The sequence below is a fragment of the Poecilia mexicana genome, unplaced genomic scaffold, assembly GCF_051168715.1.
Source record: "Poecilia mexicana isolate PSO_F unplaced genomic scaffold, ASM5116871v1 scaffold_18, whole genome shotgun sequence".
Classification (NCBI taxonomy): Eukaryota; Metazoa; Chordata; class Actinopteri; order Cyprinodontiformes; family Poeciliidae; genus Poecilia; species Poecilia mexicana.
Window position 1 is genome coordinate 8,475,623 of NW_028263387.1, and position 19,954 is coordinate 8,495,576.

Sequence of the window (19,954 nt, forward strand, 5' to 3'; positions counted from 1 at the left end):
GCACTGCCGTGGCGCTTCGTTGATCCCGGGCGTTGCAACTGTCCTCAAACGGCCTTCCCATGGAAACGCCGAGGGGAGCGAAACGAGACAATGATGCCCCCGGACGGATAAGCCCTCCGTGGCCCCCCAATCCCCCCTTTGGGGATGAGGTTTCAGCAACACGCCCTCGTAGGAGAGCGGAGACCTCGGGTCACCGACAGTTGGATCAAATTCAATGGCGGAGTGACAGAAGGGGGAACGGTTGAAATGAGTGAAGTGGAACAGACAGAACATGAAGAAAATGTAACTAGCTAAACGGGAACAGGCCAGACAGGGGGGTGGGGAGGAATCCCAACCCTGACTTTTTTAAAGTCACTGATTGTTTTCTGACCTTCTGCAGGCAGACTGGAAACCACAGAACGATCCTGTGAGTGCGATCACATGGAGGAGCACCAGCATGTGAATAAATGACGGCACAGTTTTATCTGGTAGATTAAATCGTGTTCTTCCTTCAGGCAGAGGAGCTGCGTTTATCTCCTGTGTCGATTTCAGACTTCGAGTGGGATGATGTTAACTAGGGTTGACACACGTTATAGACAAATACTTCACCTCAAACGACCAAATTCGAAACTTGGGAGAAAAAATGTCAATCGGGAATTCAATGATTTACGACTCAAAAACGTGAAGCATTTATGAATGGAGATGATAGTTTTGCTGTTCATTCTCATTCAAAAACTTATTTTCTTGCAATTTTAAGACAATCTGCTGGTAAAATTGTCCTTTTTATGCAAATATTATGACTATATTCTTGTAAGAAAAACTAAAATTCTCATAGCCTGTCCCTAATATTGCTTTGTACAACTCACAGAAGGGTCGATTGAAATTTTTCACTAAAGTTTTTGTCTGTTTTTTTTTTTTTTTTTTAGAAAAGACAGAAAAAAAATCGGAAATCATATCTGGTATGAAAAAAATAAGCCATATATCGCCCATTCCTACTCAAAGCCTTTACTTCCGTGAGCAGATGTGTCCACCTGACATTAAAGAAAATGGAGTGAGCATTCCTCCACAGCCACATTGACCCAACAGCAACTTCTTCTGTTTGTTTTCAATGCGGAGCCGGGTTGGAGACTATTTAAAATGTGCCGGAGTCACTTTCTGCTGGACTTCTTCGTCTGTATATTTTGCTAGGCTGCACCGCAGAAATGAGACTAAATATTACTAAATAAGAAGTCGCCTAAACTTTGCGCTTAAAAAACAAAACAAAAACACAGATGCATTAATCCACATAAGAGTGGCTGTGAAATAGTGCATGTAAAACAAACAGCTAAAGGAAGGCTTGAACTCCCTTGTTAAAGAAACTATTGAGTTTAATGCCCTTTAATATCCTTTATAGAGAGATAAAAGGGATCCTACAACACAAAGGATGAAAAGATGAAGAAGAAAAAGCAGAAAGATGGACTTAAGCACAGTTAGAAGTCGTGTGTCTTCTGTGTTGTTTGAATGACAAGTGATCTCGAGGAAAAATCCCCTGCTGAAACCCCACCGCTTTGCACCAAAGACGTTCTTACCACCTTAAGCTCCGCTAATGCCATTAAAGTCGAACTTAATCTGTTAAAATAAGCCCCTCGTTACCGTCTCCGAGCTGCGGGCCACATCAAAGCTCCGTCAGCCGCAGCCCTCTGGAGAGATGCACAGCAGCGCCGCACTAACCCCCGACCCTGACGAAACGCGAACCTGTCACTTAGATCCCATCCGTCATACCGCGTAGCATGGTTCTGAACTCCCATAATCCACCGCTACAACCCCGTCACATACAAACACGTCGGTGACTTCGTAACCCACACAAGCCTGACACTCACACTGCGACATCTGACCTCCATTCAAAGTCTAGAGACAGAAAGACTTTCGTGGAACAATATATCTAAAGAGACGTGGATTTTGTCACGAAATACTTAAAGGGAAAGTATCCTGGTTAATGTTTCTAAATGATTGGGTCAGAGGTTCATCATGAAGTCATTTCCAAATACTTGTTAGTCGCTGTATTTCCAACTGAGCAATTTGACATTTTCAAAGTTAATTTGCTTAATGGAAACACGCCAATTTTGGAAAAACTCTAATTTTTCAATAAAAAGTTTTAGCTCTAGGTTGAGGTGGTTTTATTGGCTGTATCAACATTGGTTTAGTTCGCAATGGAAACACTTTTTGTCGCATCACACAAGTCACATGATCAACAACTGGATGTTACCATTGGCGCAAACCACAAAGACGATGATGACAGGAAGTGGTAGGAGGATGATGGCGTGACTGGTTTTTAATGACATGAACAAACTTACTGAAGGCTGTAACTTCAGTAGGACGAAATATCCTTTGCCAACAAGTGGGTGGCAGAGCAGCCAGGACATAACTGATGAGTGAGTTAAGGCGAACACAATCAAAACAGTGATTCTTAACTGCATCTCGAAGGTAAATATAGAAATACAAACTCTCAGCTTCTCAGGAGCTCTTCCAATATCCCCGGTCTGGAAAGTTTTGAGAACTAAACATAAATTCAGACAAACAAAAGGATGTTTGTGCACTGCTGGGAGCTCTTACACCGTTTGCCAGCCACAGTCTCAACTTCACAAATTTGCATCTACAAGCACTGAATTTTTGGGACGTTAAGTCGGTGGACTTTAGGGCGTCCGCAGGGTCGCTTACGCACACCCCCGTGAACGGCCTCCGGCTGTGCGTTTCTGGTGGGTTATGGAAGCCATTAGATCCGGTGATCAGCGACGACAACAGCCTGGGTTAAAAGGTCGGCGGCCTGTTGGGAGCAGGATTGATCCATCAGTGTCTTTGAAAAAAAAAAAAAAAAATCTGCATGAAAGTGTTGCCCTTTATCTTTCTTCCTGACACCCCTCCTGACACACACACACACCATTTCAGTATGGGTGAAATATTAACTTCTTAAAGTGCACCTACTGGCCTCGGCCTCTTTATTTTCATGGTTTGCTGGTATGGCTCAATGTGAGCAACATAGATGTTGAATTGTGTCTTTATTTTTGAGAAATCAAAGAAGCGCTGCCACCTTGGAACATCAGAGGTCCTTGAGCAGTCACAAGAAATTCTGTGTTTTGCACTTCTCTCAACACAGTACTGTGGTTCAACCAGCTAACTTAGCGTTGAAGCAGCAGCATGTAACCTTTATAAAAATATGCTTTTTACACATTTGATGAAACTGTTACCAGGTTGTCACAGTATAATTTAAAACAGACAACAGATTGAGCTCCTCCACCTCCTCCCTGTGCTGCCATTACAGTCCAAGTGCTGTCAATCAACCTTGTGAACGTGCTGCCAAATGTGCCAATGGTGGAGAAACAACTTGCAGGAAAACTATTTATCCGCCATCATCGGTGGCCATGCTAACTACTCTTAGCATGGCCACCATGTCAGGCTCACATGGGCGTGATTGACTGCGCTACAACCTGCCCCCTGGACCTGATTGGTTGTTTCTAGTTAGCAGTGAAAGAAGGCAGAAAAGCTAAATTATTCCACAGATTATCTAATAATTTACCGTCACGACATAATGACAATTCCAACAAACAAGTAAAAAAATTTTTTTTTTTACTACAGTCACATATTTAGCTTTAAACCTTATTAAAATTTGTCTTGGTGCTGATATCCATGACATGTATGCGATATGATACAATGTGCTCCCTTATCAAAACAAATTAATATTATTTATTGGCTTCATAAAACTACATTTTCCTTAAAGTGGACTAGGATTATATTACAGAACGTCTTTCTAAATCATAGGCACACAATGTTAAAGGGGTGAACAGGCTTAACTGTACCCTAGTCCGCCATATTAAAATGAACTAAAGAGACGCCAGACCGTTTGTTATTTACATCAATTTCTCTCCAACTTTCTTTTTCAATGCAGTAAAATTGCTTCATTCTTTTCTTATGTGTAACCGTTTTATCCCGCTTAATCCATGTCAGCTTTCCTCCATTTTAACCTTACATCAACCTGTATCAAAAACAGAGAGAGTTGTGCATGCAGAACTCTGAGAGGTTTTAGACACTTTTCTGCAGGCTGCAGTGATTGGAAAGGATATAAATACACACAGAAGGAAGAAACACAAGATCGAATTCAAGCCAAAAAAAATAGCTCCACTGTCTGCTTTTGTTTCTGCAACTTAGGAGATCCAGAGGTCTCGGTTCTAACAAGAAGAGAGCAGAGTGGAGGTTCTGAGTCACACTAAACCTTCCCTGAGAACCGTACCTTCAGAGAAACAAGGAGGAACGCGAGGATGTTTCCGACAGACGCCACAGAGTACGAACAGCGCAGACAGGAGGGATGGCAGCATGACAGACTCTGATACACAAAGAGACTGTTGTGTCAAAACCTTGGCTTTAGTTCCCCTTGTTGGGTTAGCCACGGGCGTGGACCGCACTGTATCGTGGAATGTGTTTGGGGATACGGCACGCATGTGTGGTACAGCATTTTCCTTTGGTCTGTGGTGAAACTAAATTACCATAAAGTGTAAATGTAAACACAGATGCGTAGGACTAATCATGTCTGTAAAGGTTCCCCATAACCTGCCGTAAAAGCATGGAAACGTCTTCTAACAGCAGAGAGCTGAATAAAACAGCTGGAAGGCAAGAGGAACAGGAGCTAAAACCAGGATTAAGTTTGGATTAGCTGTAAAAAATCATTAAAATAACCTAAAAGGGTCAGCCTTGCCCGTTTACTTGCTATACGTTTGTCTGCAAGTAAAGGGGCAAACAAACGTCTTTGAATAAATGCAGTTGTTGTTATTTGGATTTGCATCATCTGTTTCAAACAACATTGTCTTTATCAAATACTGGCAACAATCCAGGTGGTTTAGGATAAATACTGAAAAAAACAATAATTTTCCAGTAAAGACACTCTACCCCTGCGTTAGCGGCAGCAACACTCTTCAGTGTGGAAGTTGTTCCAATGGGAAGATGATTATTTTGTTTAAAAATTAAGTCAAAGGAAGCACATGAATGTAAAAAGCGTTTTAAAAAATGGAATCTTAACTAATCCTCTTTCCACAATGTTGGTGAATTTTTAGAAAGCACAGAGGAGTCAAGATGTCAGTTCCTAGAAATACTTTGGATATATCCTCAATTTGGCAAAGACTTCAGTCGGTACCAGGAATACATTTCTGCAAAGTTACCCTATTTTATCACGTGCAGGATATCAGAAAAATATACGACTGCGATAATTCAATTGTTCAAAATGGCGATGATATAATCAATTCTGATTAACCCAGATGTTTCTGCGTCTTTATACGTTTACATCCGTCTACCTGGCCAAATAGATCGTCAACATGCAGGGTGAGACACTTTAAACATGATAACCTACCAATTACTGCAGTGTCACAGTGACCGCCATCGCTGTCATGGCGGTCACTGTGACACTGTGATGATTTTTTTATCCAACTTCTGTTTCACTAACGGGAGACACGCGGTGTAATGCTGCCTTAAAGCAGCCTTACATGAGGACCGTTGGGTCCTCATGTATAGAGAAAGTGTGTGTATGTGAGTGTGAGCCTCCAGACGCAGCCTGAGAGAAACAGCTGAAGGCTCTGCAGATCAGAGATGCATTCATTCCAACCCCACCCAACACACACACTGCAACACACACATTCTGCAACATTCCTCCAGCAGCCAAGTATTTGTCTGAAAAACATTTCATTTGAAAACTCTGTTAGATTATTTCTGAAGAAAAAAAAAAAAAAAACTGTCATGGTTGCTTTTACCCAGCCTTATTGATCCAGATTTAATTATTTTTGTATATTTTTTAAAACATAGTTTCATTATAGTTTTTATTTTCTTTTTTCACTACATATAAATCAATATGGATTTGTGCAATCTGAGTGCGCTTCAAGAGCAGGGAGAAAATATTTTCAGGAGTCTGGAATGTAATTATTGACTTGTTGCTAAATCTGCAACCTTATTAGCAATTTAATCTTATTACAAGTGATTCTCTTTTCTTCTCATTAGTTATTCTCCTATGACTGGAGATATTTGTTAAGTGGTTAAACTAGAGGTTCACTGATTGTAATTCTGTCGTTAATTTCTGATACCGATTTTAACAGATTCTCATTAACAACCAAAATAGAAGATTATAAAACAACAGCTTCTTTACTAGAAGTAATTCATCATTTACAAATAAGAGCAGATTCTGTGAAACAGGCTTTTATTAATTTAAAACAGAGGAGAAATGATTAGTGGTCTTTAGCCTCCTACATTAGCATGGTTAGCGGGCCTGGCGCCAGTAAAACAGCAGTCTGTTCCCTAGACAATGTAGACCCCGAAGAAACTCTGCGATTTCCAAAAGCTGCCAACATTTTCAAATCCACCATGTTCTGTAACACACTGACAGCTCAAAATGACAAAACAGAAATTGTTTTGGTGTAATATGTTTAGCCTTCCTGTTATCTGCTAATGCTGTTGCTCTTTCTTACCATCTCACAGTTTCTACCAAAATGTGTCTGGAGATGGAGGAGAAAATATAGTTTGCTAAAAATAAAAACTTCTTGTGTCAGTTGTCCTTCTTCTGACTTCATATCTGTAGCATTGATATGCTGTGTTATTATCGAGTGTTCGTCCTTCTGTGTCCACACCGATCTGCGTTGTTGCCAGAGCGACCGAGTAGCATTTAGCGTTGCACATTCACCGAGATTCCAGATTCATAGTCCTGAAATTGGGCAGTTCCGGTCACCAGCTGCTTCCTCTTTGCTCCATCCTTCACATTTTCAACTTTAGAAAACATGAAACAAATATGGATAAACTGAATCCTCCTGTGCTGACAATACTGCATTAGCTAGAAAAGGATTTATATTAGTGATACTTAGTTTCCTTTTATTTTTTTCCTCCAGGCTGAAAATCTGACAAAGATGTTCTTCAATTTCATAAATGGTTTCACAAAAACTAAAAATAGAACAGGAGGTTGATATGTGAAAATTTTCTTAAGAAGAAAATTTGTGCTAATTCATGGCATAACTCATTACTTTACTGATGGAAATTGTCTGTTCAACCAGCCTGACATTTACCCAAACGCTAATAACAGCTGGTTTCCTGTTATTTGTTAATTTGAGCTCATTTTGTAAAAAGAAAACTTCTTCAAATGATGACATGATAACCTGTTTTGACAAAAAAAATTTTTTTTTTACCTGTTTTGAAAGTTAAACGCAGCAGAAATTGAGGGAAAACGTTTCTTTTTTATTATGATGATCAATGTGTTGTGTACTGTACTCCGCTGCAGTGTGACATATGTTTTTGGTTAAGCAGACAGTTGGAAAAGACAAACACACAGGAGAGACAACAGCATCCCTATCTGAAGGCATCCTCATCTACCCCCCACTGAGCGCAATGCTACTGGAGGCTACCTTTCCAGGAATGCAGAAGGAAAACACACACACAGACACACACACACACGGTTGTTTACAAGATCTAAACAGGACAGTTGGAGGCAAACCAACAACCTGACGTCAAAACATTCTTCTTCTGCATTTGTCTTAATGTCAACACAAAGAGCAGCTAATATTCCTCTGGGTGAATTAAATTATATTTTCAAAGATTTCAGATATTAAGAGGAAAAACTAAATGTTTCCTTTCAGCAACAATCAGAAAAGCCTCTGCAATGCTCTGTAGTACCAGGATTAACCACAGTTTGATCTTAAGCACTCAGGATGCTTCATAATCCTGCAGCCACTGTTTCAACATTACATCCAGGTTTTTGTTAGTTGTTTTTTTTTTAAACACAAAGGCTTGATGATTTAAGAAGTTTATCCTGCGCTAAACCCACTGAATCCTACAGGTCTGACGACGAGTTAGGGATTTCAATACATCAAAGGAAATCCACTGTCAGATTGATGAGAATAAGTGTCAAGTAGGTGATTAAGGCAGCATTTCAGCATGACATGACGCATCTTTTGTTGTGAAGAATGCAGAAACAAAGCCTGTATACCCGGTATAACAATATAACGCACGGTTGAAAACGCAAAGCTTTTATTGATGTTTTAAATTGTTTTGCGGTTTCCAAAGATTCTTCACGGCTCAGCACAACATTTTCTCTCCAGTATCAAGTCCAGCACAAATGTGACGTCTTCGAGGATTTTCTACCAAATCGACAACAACAGACAGGATTGCTGTTCTGTTTCCACTGTGACTAACCCCGACACCGACACCACAGCCACTTTTCAGCACCCGAACCAAAGGAGGCGCTAACATCAGTGGCTGACGGCAGCTTCATGGAGAGAAACAGCCAATCGATACGTCTCGAGTTCAAAGCTCTGCTTTGGATCAGACAATTAAAACTGAGAAGCTTTAAGAATAGGAATAAAAGGAGCCTGCTGTCTTTTATCTTTGCTGCTGGTACTGATCAGAGATCAGCTGGATGGGATCATTGTGAAGCATGTTTTTACAGGGATCTTCTACTGAAACTCAAAAGACAAGAAGGAAATTAAAGTAGAGTGTCCCACTACTTGTTATTAGAGTAAACCATGATTTGAAAGCGTAGTCAGCATGATGGCAGACAAGAATGCCAGATGTGTAAAGCAACAGACTGCAGGCTAGCCAGCCTGGCTTGGTCTCTGACGGACGTTACAGACGATCCCAGGTGCAAGGTTTTGATTTCTCCACAGACGTTTTTGTACAAAAGATGCACATTTTGGGTTTTTTTTAATGCAATGAATTGCTTACAAATGTGTTCAATCTCTAGATTCATCTGGACATGTGTGTCTATGCACAAAGGTGGATAATTTGTCATAAAAGATGGCAAATGGTGATTGGTTAATCCATGTGAAAAAGCTTAGAGGTCCAAACTGTGACACCAATTGAAAAAGATGGCTTAACATCTGGCTACATTACTGCCCAGGTGTAACTCGTTGTTGCAGATGACGTAGGAACTTTGTCTGATTCTGCTGAAAAATTACGTTTGAAAATGACTCAGAGCTGCTGAAAGTGGAAATCTGCTTCCTGCGACTTTATATGCTGGACACCTATAAGAGTCAATAACACATATATGAAATATAAACCTTTCTGCGGTTTCGTTAGCTAGGAATAAGGGAATATGTCTAAAGCTGGTTAAGACAAAACCAAGGCACAGTTCTCCTTTAAAAAAAAAACTAGTTTGAAAAAGCTCAGTAGGCGAAATCAGGCGCATAGCAGCCACAGCAGAAACAGGTTTCCCATAAAAACGGGTGTTGAAAATATTTCTCTAATGTGAAACCACTAGGCTGGGAAAAAGCGCCCCGACACCAAAATACGCAAGCAAGACTCTCAAATCACGCAACAACTGCTTCTCATATTCCCTGACGTTCCGCCGTCCCACGGGAATGTCGCCTCGATGGTTTGGGACCACAGCGCAGTTAGAAACAGAAATATGCCCCCCCTCACTCACCCCAACACAACACAAATCAGAAGGGAGCGCTCAATAGATCATAAAACCACATATGAAAGTGAGCTGACAGCTTTACAGGGGCTATACACGATAATCAAAGCAGTTCATCATGCCCACATTCTGAACACAGACACAAATCTACATAAAAATGTCCCCGAAACACATGGGGCTGACAACTTACATCGCTGCATGTCAGTAAACACACACACACACACACACAACACTCCCACTCGGGTATTTCCACAGATTGACACACTTTCATACGTGTATTTGTGTCGCATTAAACAGCGCAATCCTCCCGCATGTGGGTTTTATCTTTCAATGTTTGTTGGAGAGGAACAGTTGTAGAAAAGAGGGACTCAAAGTGAATCTGTTTCAATATTATAAATTGAGTCATAAAATTATCAGCAAAAAAAAAAAAAAGAAAGAAAATATGCGCCACTTCCTGAGAAAGGCCAACTGTTTAACTGGACAGTCATAACATCTATAGAAGAATAAACTGAACCGAAGTGATTGTCATGATTTAAAACTATTTTTGCTGAATTAGATTTTTTTTTACACTAATTAGGTGTAAGTTGTTGGCAGACCCTTTATTTGAAAACATCCAAACATATACTGTTATGATTTGTTCACAGGCCAAGCCGACTTTTGAACAAACTGACATACACCAGCAAATCACCAAATGGACGGTTAAAATGTACACTCTAAAAAAAGATGTGTTAAAAAAGAACACAAAAAATGTGTTATTAAATTAAAAGCATATTTTGTGTTAATTTTACACATTGTGTGTTAAAATGAATATAATATGACACGCAGTATGTGTTGAATATTTATTTGAATATTTCAACACATAATTGTGTTAGTTTGTGTTTGTCAGGTACACAACCATGAATCTGAATGGCAGATTATTCTGCCATTCAAATAGTAATTCATCTCAATAAATTTTCCTTTTAATTAATTTATTTCCTTTTAATTTATTTTTAAACTGTGGTTGTTAATTTAGGGTTGTGATGAGATTTAATAATTTTTAAAATGATGCAGAGGTATTTTTGGGGGGAGTAAATCAACACATGATTGATTATCACTTTTCATTAAATTACTACTATTCTTACATAATGTTAATACATGGTTATTATAGCTTTTTGATTGTTTTAAAGCAAATAACTTTTACGAGGTGAAGTTTGAAATTTATGTTCTTGTGATCACGTTAAGCAATCAAGACTTGGTTGGATCGGTTGGTTGGTTCTCCTTCACACTGTACAATCCAAACCATTTGAAAAACCAGTTCCCCCACCTCACCTGTGGTGGCGCCGCACCAAGAACCGCTGAAGGAAACGACACCAAATCCTCTAAAGACGACATGAGCGTTCTTCCTTCTTTGTGAAACAAAAATGGAGCAGCTTCAGATTTTAGCGGTTGTAGGACTTCTCTTCGGTCGTTGGTAAGAGACCGTGAGTCATTACTCCCACTAGCGCAAGACTGACGTTTGTTTTGGTTACCCAGAAAGTCCATTTCCTGCTTTTGAAGCGGTCTCTGGTCCTTCTTGGCATTCACATATGCATTCGAACACACCAGAGTTCACTTCAACCGAACAGAGATCGAGGTTGGTAAATCTTTTTTTGCTCGATTCAGAGCACCAAGGAAAATAAATGGCACTCTTGGATTGGCTGTTTTGCAAATTCCAGCCAATAGCACATCGAGTGGCACTGCGTCTAGGGATTTCAGCTAAATTTGGTGTCCTGACATCCTGACGTAGCCCAAGTTGTTCTTTACCGATTTCTTTTCTAGAGAGCACCATCTCTGTTTGTCTTTGACTGGAGTGAGCCGAGCCTTGGCCACCATTGTAGAGCATTTTGAAGTGAGGTATCATGGGTAATATTGGAAGAGGCTTATATGTCTAGTTTTAAACTTACAAAAAGCAGCCCTGGACAAGAATCAAACATGGAGAACCAACCAACATTTAGCTTTATGCTTTTAATATCGGAGCAAAACCCAGAGAAACTCCTGTTAGTTTACTTAGCCACCCAAAACAGGAATCAAACATGGAGAAACAGCATTTAGCTACATACTGTACAAATCTAGAACTCAACCCAGAATAACTGGAACCAACAATTAGTTTTATACCTCTCTGATCCACAACAAACATAAGATTAAGAGAAACCATTAAATCATTGACTACTTATTCCCATTAAAACCAATAGTTTAGTTTTGTACCTCTGTCTTTCTTCTCATTTTGTTGTTTGTATTTCCTTCTAAATTACGTAAAGCACTTTGAACTGCCTTGTTGCTAAAAAATGTGCTATACAAATAAGATTACCTTACCTTATATTCTACTAACATTCAGCAGCATAGCAATCTGAGCCAATCAGCTGCAAGACCCAGCAGATTTCCACTGGAATAACATTGCAGCTGTTGAATGTTGCATTCAGTGCGGATTCCAAACCAATAAGATAAAGAAACGAACCAGTGACAAATCAGAAATGTCCGAATTCTTTTAAATGAATCAACATGACAGTTACAGCTGTTTAAAATCACCAGAAAGGGGGAAAAATATCCTATAAACTTACTTTTTAAGCTGCTCAGATTTCTTGATTTTTACAAAAAAAAAAAGAAAGAAAGAAAACTCTCTCTCTTCCACTTGATCTTCAAAGCAAACTCAGGCCATTACATGCCACCTAAATCCTGGCCACTAACAGACTGACTGCCTCGCTAAATGGCTGAGTGAGCAGCACAGCAATTGACTGACTGAGTAACTCATTGAGCAGACAAAACCCCAGACTCACCATGTCATCGTACGTCTAATCGGCTGCCGTATGGAGTGAAGTTTTCCAGTCAGAGTCGTGTGCGTACGCAAATACGCTTAAGACTCGCATGCAGACATGCACACGCACACACAATCTACTGCAGTAATTAGTTATGCTCCCGGAGGAATGTTGACCAAATGGCTTGTATCCCTCTGCTGTCTCGAGCTGCAGGAGTTGCCCCTCCCCCGTTCTGCAGGGCCATGCACGCCCGCACAGAGTCTTCAGGACATCCTGAGAGGGCAACTGGCACTCTCACACATGAGCACCAACCTTAAAAAAAAAATGTGGGGAAAAGTGGGGCATACCCACTCCAGTAAAGACGTGCTCTTACGAGACAGTTGTAGAGACGTAGGCCATTCTTTTCTCCTTTTTCCCCCCCATCTCGATAAGAGAATAACTTGCAGATTTTTATCCTGACAGACCGTTTTTTTGGGGGGGTTTTTTATCCATTAGCTGGCAAAGAAATGGAGGCTCTGGCCTGCTGTATCACATTAAGACAGGAAATGGTTCAGGATGGATCCGTAAGCTAAACATCGAGACTCTCATGAGAACCGAGAACCAAAACATGTTTAGGTATTGAAAAGTGCTATTGTGAAGAAAAGCCAAACGGAAAAAAAGTCTGTTCATGAAATCTTTCATGCAGCAGAAGCTCCAAAGCAAAGACATGAAGGACAATTACAGTGCGCCAAACTGTAAACAAATAATCCCCAAAAACCTCCTGAAGACGGATCGTGTCTTTTGTTTTGTCCTCTCCCGTGTCTGAATAGATGCTTTTGTTTTCTACTGTTCCTGTGACTGATGCATATCTGTGCCTCCAAAACAAGTTTGTTTTACAACATTTCCAGAGAAACTAGCTTCGAATTTGTTTGACAATGTCGACGAATTACACAGAAACGTCAACACGGCATGGCTGGGGAAACACACGGCCTGTTGGAAAATTCTTCAACAATTCTGGGGCGATTACCTTGATTTAGTGTTTTTCCTGCAGAAGGAGCAGCCTGTTTACCAGCATCGAGAGCAGACTGTATACATACCATTATAAAGCAACTTGCTACGTTTGAGGGGGTTAACAAAAGCTACATTGTAAAAAGTGAAAAATGTGAATAAAAAAACTCAAACTGCACAAAAAAAAAAAAAATGCTGTGGGGGGTAAAGTTCATCAGAGCTGCTATGGATGAAGGCATAGTTTTAGCTTACCTGGATTCAAATTCACTGTAGGAATGTTATGTTATTTCATTTAAGGCAGTGAAATGTTTATTTTAATTTTTTTAGAAAAAGAATGACTATTTATAAACATTGTTAATGTATTTCTAATATTGCATTAAAAAGGCCTAAGTACTTAAATGGAAAATCTGCAAAATGTGCAGATTCTTTTGAACGAACTAATCGCCAGAAGAATCAATTAATCGTCAGAATAATCGATAGAACGATCGATAACTAAAGTAACTGTTCGTTGCAGTCCTAGTTATCATAATGTTAATGTCCCCAATATCACAATCTCAAAGGACTGCTCATGTGTAGTATTTCATAAGATATTATATTCCATGCAGTTCCTCTATGGCAATAAAATATTGGGCCGCTGGGATCAATTCGCCTTGCCCTCGATGCCAACACTTGACTCACATTTTTAGTGACTGAGAACTTAAAGCTGGAAAAGAGCGGTGAGGGCGCAGTGAGGAAGAGAGGAAACTCAGGAAAGTGTTGGTGAATAATAATTGACGTCCACTTGGCAATATTCAGCAGGAGTATCACAATTACAAGCCTTCAGATTGCAGATTGTAGACTTGAACCTGGAGTAGACCTGAACTGAAGCAAAAGTTTCTGCAACGAGGAGTGCAGGAGGCCTGAACTAGGGCTGCACCGATTGCAGTTTTCTGGCCGATCGCTGATTACCGATCTTTTAAAAAGCCTAACCTGCCAATTCCAATACCAATATTTTCTAAAATGTTGCTCAATATAGCAATAAAGTTGTTGAGTACGCAACAGTGAGGTAACAATTGTTAATTGTAAATGACATAACTTGTTGGGCCGATCTGTCAGTTGAACCTTTCTCACCGGAGAGCAAAAGAAGACAGTGGTTGACTCTTAGACCTTTGCCAAGCTAGATAAGATCAGTGGATAAGATTGGCTTCACATATAAAAATCGGCAGATCACTGATCTCCCAAAATGAAGGAAATCGGCGCCAATAAATTGGTGTAGCCCGTCTCCATGTCTACAAAGGCTCATCGCCCTCAAACATGCTAGCTTTGTGTTTGATTGGTTTGTCTGAATGAGTGCAGTCTGTTTTCTGGCGATCAAATAAATGGATACCCATTTCTCCTAGGTAATAAGCCTTAGAATGGAAAAAGTGGAATTGGGGAAATAATACAGATTTTGTAGGACGCCAACTATGTGTGACCTGGTATTCACCATAAACCGATCTGGTGAATTTCACAAGATTAGGTCAGAAATTAACATCAACATTAAGATAATTGAGTTTCAAATCTGACAAAATGTAATGTTTGTTACTGGTTTCTCAATTGCTGACTGTAGGGCTGTTGTAAACGAATATTTTAGTAATCGAGTAATCTATCGATTATTCTTACGATTAATCGAGTAATCGGATAAAAAAAATTATAAAATGAAATATTGGTAAATCTGGCATAATACCAATGTTACTATCAGATATCAATATCAGTCCAATTTTTCATATTTGAGCATCCCTAACAGTTGCTTTTTTGTAGTTTAGAAAACTAACCTGTAACAATAATAGCTCACTTTCTAAGTTAACCAGAAGAAAAGTTATAGAAAAATCTGAAATTATATTGAATTTAATAACAAAGAGGCAGGCTCACAAATATGCTTATAAAAATGTCTACAATCCAGCTTTTAGTTTATGTATTCATCTTCAGTGAGTTTAATAGATTAAACTCACCTTGCCACCTAACCTGTCACGCTTTGGGTTTGAAAATACGGGAAATGCCGCCTGGAGTGGGAGGAGAGGGCGAATGAACGAACGTAAGATGGGATGGAGGGGAGGAAATAGACCAGCGGACTGACGAACCGTTAGACCGGGGGACGAACACGGGGGGAAGCAATACGGGATATTTACCACACCTTCACTGGTCACACTCAGAAACTCATCTACCAGCCATGTACGATGCGCTCCGCCACCCGTTTCTTCAGACCGGGATATGAAATGTATTGTGCGGTTCGTCGGTAAAGCTACATTTACACGGTAAGCATCAGCTACTCAGCCGCCCGCCCTGTTCAGGCTATCCGCTCACCTCAGCGCTCTTCCCGCCGTTCGCTTTCAACCAGCAGCCCCGGAGGAGAAATGCTGCCGTACTCCAGGCATTCCCCCAGTCATTTTAAGGATGCTTATTGGTTCCCCAAAAACGATAAAAAGTCGGGCATTATCATCAATCAATAAAATCCCCACGGGCCAATCTTGAAGATTGGACTTTATGCCGCTGAGACTTAGCTTTTGTCAACAACTCAGAGGCGGAAGTGAGAGCTCCGCGCAACGCAAATGAAGTCCCGGCCGGAACACGGTGCGCTAACTAATAAAACATAAATTAACGAAGCTTCGAGGCAGGTAAATTTTCCTCGAGGAATTTTAGTAATCGAGGTACTCGAACCATTCGAGGAATCGTTTCAGCCCTAGCTGACTGTATGATGTTTTTATTACTTTATTTTTGTGTTTTTATGATGTAAAGTACTTTGAACTGCCTTGTTTCTCAGACTTGATTGACTGATTGATAATGTTCAAGTCAGAATCATCTCCTTCCAGTATTGGAAAACAGATTTTATCCTCCCGTGCATATTGATTCCTTCTTCACACACACCTGTGCCAGTCAGAAATGATGGCATTCAGCAGCAGTCCATTACCGAGACAGTGTGACTGATGTCCTCAACACACACACACACACACACACACACACACACACACACACACACACACACACACACACACACACACACACACACACACACACACACACGCACACACACCCCTTTACTGGAGCTTGTCTGTTGTTCTCTCTATCCATTAAGCACCTGAAACCCTTCTCTGAACCGTATTCGTTCGTTGTCAAGCACTCAATTGCCTTCTGAGTGGAACAGACTAATGAACCAATGGACACAAAACAGCCATGATGTTTTGTGTCCACCAGCACAGTCTGATGTTTATCTCCTGCAACAGTCTCTCTCCCCTTCCACCAAACCCTCCAGTCACATTTTCCCAGGGGCCGTGTTAATGTGTGCGACTCTGTGTGTGCGCGCGCGGGCGTTTCCAGAAGACTGAGCCAGGCTTTCCATTCCCTGCTGTGGTGAATTCTAAAACGTACACTGGCCAACGTTTACACCACCACAGCAGCTGCTGCCACCGCCGCTGCTGCAGGTCCTCCATAAAGTGTGCGGGATGCAGCGGAGGTAAAAGGCAGCCCAGGCCACCCCCAGCAGAACACACACTGCAATAATTACTTTCAGCAATTCAAAGACACATTTCTTGTTTGCAGTGGCTCAACGCCCGCAGAGACTGAACCACCTCAAGAGGCAAGGAGGATACTTTGGCCGTCCTCTACTTTTAGAACAAGATGGAGTCACGTCCTAAAACTTCCCCCATACAGCTTTGGAACACGACACCATTTGTCATCCCGCATGGCTATAACGTAAAGGACAGTGTATGCACCCCACTCACTAAAGTAATCCAAGAGCCACGTGAAAAGCAAAGATATTTTAAGAATGCCCCCATCAGATAACCAGCATCTTTCATTTCTAGGATTCCCACATCCTACAGACTCCCTCTAACCCCATTCCACCAAACCCCCCCTCACATCATTCCTGCCCCAGGCCATGTCTTCTGTGAAGTGGTTCTAGCCGTCTGTCAACACTTTGGGGGTTTTGCCTGGAATTGAAAGGAGAATCATGGACAGGAACAACGTCCCTTTTTGTCTGGGGACTCCCATGTAAACTACTTTTAAGAATCACCACAATTCAATCAATAAATAAACCGACATGTAAATGCTGAAAGGTGTACAACAAATACATATTGCATTTTCTTTTACAAAAGCATAAAAATTAACTTTTTTTGTTTAATTTCTGTGCACTGTAATATATCATGTAGTTATCCATCAAAGTCATCAAAGTTAAACGTTAGCATCTGCTTGACCTGTCACAATGACCTTTTCAGTTATTTCATGGTGCATTGGAGCACAAGAATCAAACTTAAGAAATAAAACACTTCAAATTCTGATATTTAACATCAGATTTTAACTTCAAATTGTTAGATTTCAGATTTATGACCTGCACAAAATGTACTCAATAATATATGCATCTTTAAATATGTGTAAAACATATAATAAAACATGTTGCACTGTCAGTTAAACCGGTGCACAAGCTGAAGAAGTGCAGTCAGTCACGACTCCCCCGTTTTTCCAACCTGTTTGCTAATAGTTAAATTCAACAGAACCAACAGTAACAAAAGTCCTTGGATGAAAGTCATAACATTCATGCATTTTTGCAGCAGTATCCCTGTTTTAAAATTCCATTACAGTGAGACGCGGAGGCAATGTTGGCAAACTGAAGTTGTGTATGAAGAATGTTTTTTTTTGTTTGTTTGTTTGTTTTTTTAAAAGAACATTTGTGTTGTTAGCTTACTTTAGTGATGATGAGCGGCTCGCCATGCTCCAGTCCTCCTTTCAGTGTAAACCCCCAAGGCGCGCCCCCGTTCAGCTGGACCTGGATGTGGTGAAAGGAGACGAGCTGCTCCACGGTCTCCATGCCGCTCCGTACCGAGGCTTCTCTCTGCCGGTGGTTAACAGCCCAGCGGCGCCGGTAGCGGTCCCTCTGGCCTCTCCATCACCGCTCAAGCATCAACAACGAATGGATGGTGGGAAAACGGGAGTGAGTGAACCCGAATAGGGGGAGGGCAAAAACTTTTTTTCGCCTTGTGTAAAGTTATTGGCAATGTTGCCAGCTACATCCGGTCGGTCTGTTCGTAAAACAAGGGCACTTTGGCATAATTTCGTCACAACAGACCAACTGGGTATAGTACTAGAGCCTACTTTAAAAATATCTTGGGTCAAATATTTGGCTAAAGGAGTTTATTTTTTCTAAAAATAGAGCAAAACAACTGTTTTATTTTTGAGACTGAGACGAATATTTCCGGTTTCATTTCTGCACTGGCGACCCAGCCGAAAACTTTGGGAAAACTTTTACCCCAGCACCTTTCCCAAGCGAGGAAAGTGACTCCTCCCACAACTGCAAACGCGCGCTGTGATTGAAAGAACGGACAACCAATGGCAGAGCTCCATCAGAGAAGACTATCCAATAGAATAACTGATAGGAAATCAAGCGGAAAATTTAAAGCGACGGTACAAAGATATGAAAAAAAACAAGGAAATCTGTGTAGTTTTACAGTTAGGTATTGTCTATTCTTGTTTATTTCAGATATGTAAAAAAATAAAATAAAAATTTACACACTTGTATAAACAACAGAAAGTTTTATTTCAGACATTTTTGTTACAATAATACAGATTTATTGCGATTTTAAGCAAGAATTGCACATTTAAAGGCAAAGATGACCACATGAACATTTTTTTTAATTTATATAAAAATGAATATATATCACTTTTAAGGCCCTATAGAAAGGGCTTTATTCAAAGGTGTGTAAATCAGGTCTGTATTGAGGTTTCTAGGAGGGAATTGAGACAATTTCAAGTAAAACTGGAAAAAGAAATGAAAACATAACATTGAACCAAAGCCTCAATTTCTACTACATTATCTAGTGGGAACATATTCCTGCTCTTTTAAAGTTACTGGTTGTTGGATTTAGATTGGAAAATACCTGATTTTTTTTTTTTTACTTAAATCAATAAGGAAGAAGGCCAAAGTTGTCTGTTTATTATGAGCAGTCTGATGTCTTCACAGTAATCTGGTTTCCGGTTTAACTAAACCTAACACCATTTCAATTCATTATATTCCAAATCATTCTAATTATGATCCAAAATATTCCAATTCCAAAAATCTCCAAATAAATAGGCCAATTTGTTTTAAAAAGGGGTTCCCTCCAAAAACAGGCAAAGATAAAAAAAAAAGACAAAGATGAAATGTTTGTACTGTGTACATGTATGCAAAATTTCAAAGCAGTCACATCATACTTCAGAATTCAATTTCTTAAAGAGGTAAAACTTTAACTCTAAAGCACAAGAGTAAGCTTTAGAGTCATCCAACTCCGCGTTGCAGGACGCAGAAGTATTTGTTGACCAGCGATACCGCTCACGAGAATGGAAGCGCTTCAGAAAAAATCTTTAACGTTTTAACAATCAAATTAAAACATAGTTTTTTTCAATTTGGGGATATTTCTTAGTTCCAAAGACAACTGACTGATTAGGGAGTGAGAAGCTTCAGCTGGTGAATTCCAGTATGTATTTATTTATTTATTTATTTTCAGCTCAGACAGCGCCGTTTCGGGCACATCGACCTTTGATGCCCTCAGTCGTTGTAAATCTCTTCCTCCCTGAGTACACCCGTCTTTACCACTTGCTGCCTTAAGTTTTCCCACAGTCACTCTGCAGACTGGGACTGGAGATAATCACTGTTGTGGAATGTCACCGCATTAAAGTGCCAATTGACTCAACGTGTGTGTATGTGTGGTGGGCTAGGGTGGGGGTTACTCTCTTTTGCTATTTTAAGGCAAACGAGAAGTAAAGACGACATCAAACAGAATCAAAAAGGAAGGGAGGAATGTTTGAACAAGTCCAGACATCT

General features: G+C 40.3%; 1 protein-coding gene across 1 annotated transcript in view; it reads right to left on the minus strand.

Annotated features, from left to right (window-relative positions):
* The window catches only part of shroom4 (shroom family member 4), a 77,078-nt gene extending 58,930 nt beyond the window's left edge, over positions 1-18,148 (minus strand). The window contains exon 1 of the mRNA XM_014981640.2: positions 17,843-18,148. Within this exon, the coding sequence (XP_014837126.2) occupies positions 17,843-17,965 (123 nt within the window). The 5' untranslated portion in view covers positions 17,966-18,148. The remainder of the gene's footprint in view (positions 1-17,842) is intronic.
* Between the last annotated feature and the right edge of the window lie 1,806 nt (positions 18,149-19,954).